Source organism: Opisthorchis viverrini, assembly GCF_000715545.1.
Source record: "Opisthorchis viverrini unplaced genomic scaffold opera_v5_1, whole genome shotgun sequence".
In the NCBI taxonomy this organism is placed as follows: Eukaryota; Metazoa; Platyhelminthes; class Trematoda; order Opisthorchiida; family Opisthorchiidae; genus Opisthorchis; species Opisthorchis viverrini.
The window spans coordinates 6,290,798-6,291,800 of record NW_008751657.1 but is presented as its reverse complement, the minus strand read 5'-3'; the positions used below and the strand labels follow the sequence as shown (position 1 = coordinate 6,291,800).

Here is a 1,003-nt window from a genome sequence, read left to right as displayed (position 1 = left end):
ATACACAGTCAACCATTAACTTACTAGGTGCGACGAATTCCACGGCTTCTGCTTCGTCTGCAGGGAGCAACGTAACGTTGGAAGGCTTTTTCATACAAAAGTGGCGAATTACTGCTCTTTTTGGCATTCATGCAGTCGAAAACAACGAAATGTCTGGTACTCTACTCTTGAAATGCATTGAATGAGAAAAAACTTTGACGAGCCAAATTCTCCGCAAAATCATCCGCCGCGTTCACGTGCTCAGTCATAGCAGCCATTAAAATACGAATATCGCGGGCGTTGAATATCGTGGGGATCGAGTAGGTTTAAACAACAATCAACAAAACTGCGGCCGTTGGGAAGATCTCATACGCCCAAAAAATTGCCACTAAATGTTAAAACTTTATGTTAAAGTTTTCCTCCTTCGAACCACAGTTTGAGAAATATTGGGTGTGCGTCTAGACGCCGGCATACCCGTCTCCGTTTTTGTCGTGGGTCTAACTGTCGGTCGATAACTCTCAAGGTTTGTTGTACATTAATTGCTTCATTAATAGTTTTTCATACACTGCAGCACATTAACGTCGGGATCACCTTCGTTTTGAATTTGGATCCATTTTTCGGTGCTCGTTGCCCGATTTATCGATTTTGTCGCTTACAGTACTTGATAAGACAAAGCTTTTCGTGAATTTCATCGAAGATGCCAAGAGCAAGGAGCGGTGCATTAAACGAGAAGAACGATACAGACAGCAGGAAGTGATTCGTGGTACGCATTCTTCCATGGGCTCTTCGGCTGAGTCTAGAGATAGCAGGCGCAGCAGGAAATCCGAGTCAGCCTTATTATTAGCTGAGTTAAAGCGAAGTCAGCTACAGAAAATTTTGGAAATGCAGGCTGTTAGGGACGAGCAGGACCGTCAGATCCAGATAATGAAAGCTGATAACGACGTAGAAGCTGCTCGTTTAATGCACACCCTCTCTTGCTCCGAGGATGAATCGCGTGCCGATGATGAGTCAATTTCTGCGCCTT

General features: G+C 44.4%; 1 protein-coding gene across 1 annotated transcript in view; it reads right to left on the bottom strand.

Moving 5' to 3' along the window:
- T265_00101 (hypothetical protein) overlaps positions 1 to 94 on the bottom strand; it is a gene marked incomplete at both ends in the record, with an annotated part of 31,382 nt that extends 31,288 nt beyond the window's left edge. Inside the window, one exon of the mRNA XM_009163758.1 lies at positions 25 to 94. Within this exon, the coding sequence (XP_009162022.1) occupies positions 25 to 94 (70 nt within the window). The remainder of the gene's footprint in view (positions 1 to 24) is intronic.
- Between the last annotated feature and the right edge of the window lie 909 nt (positions 95 to 1,003).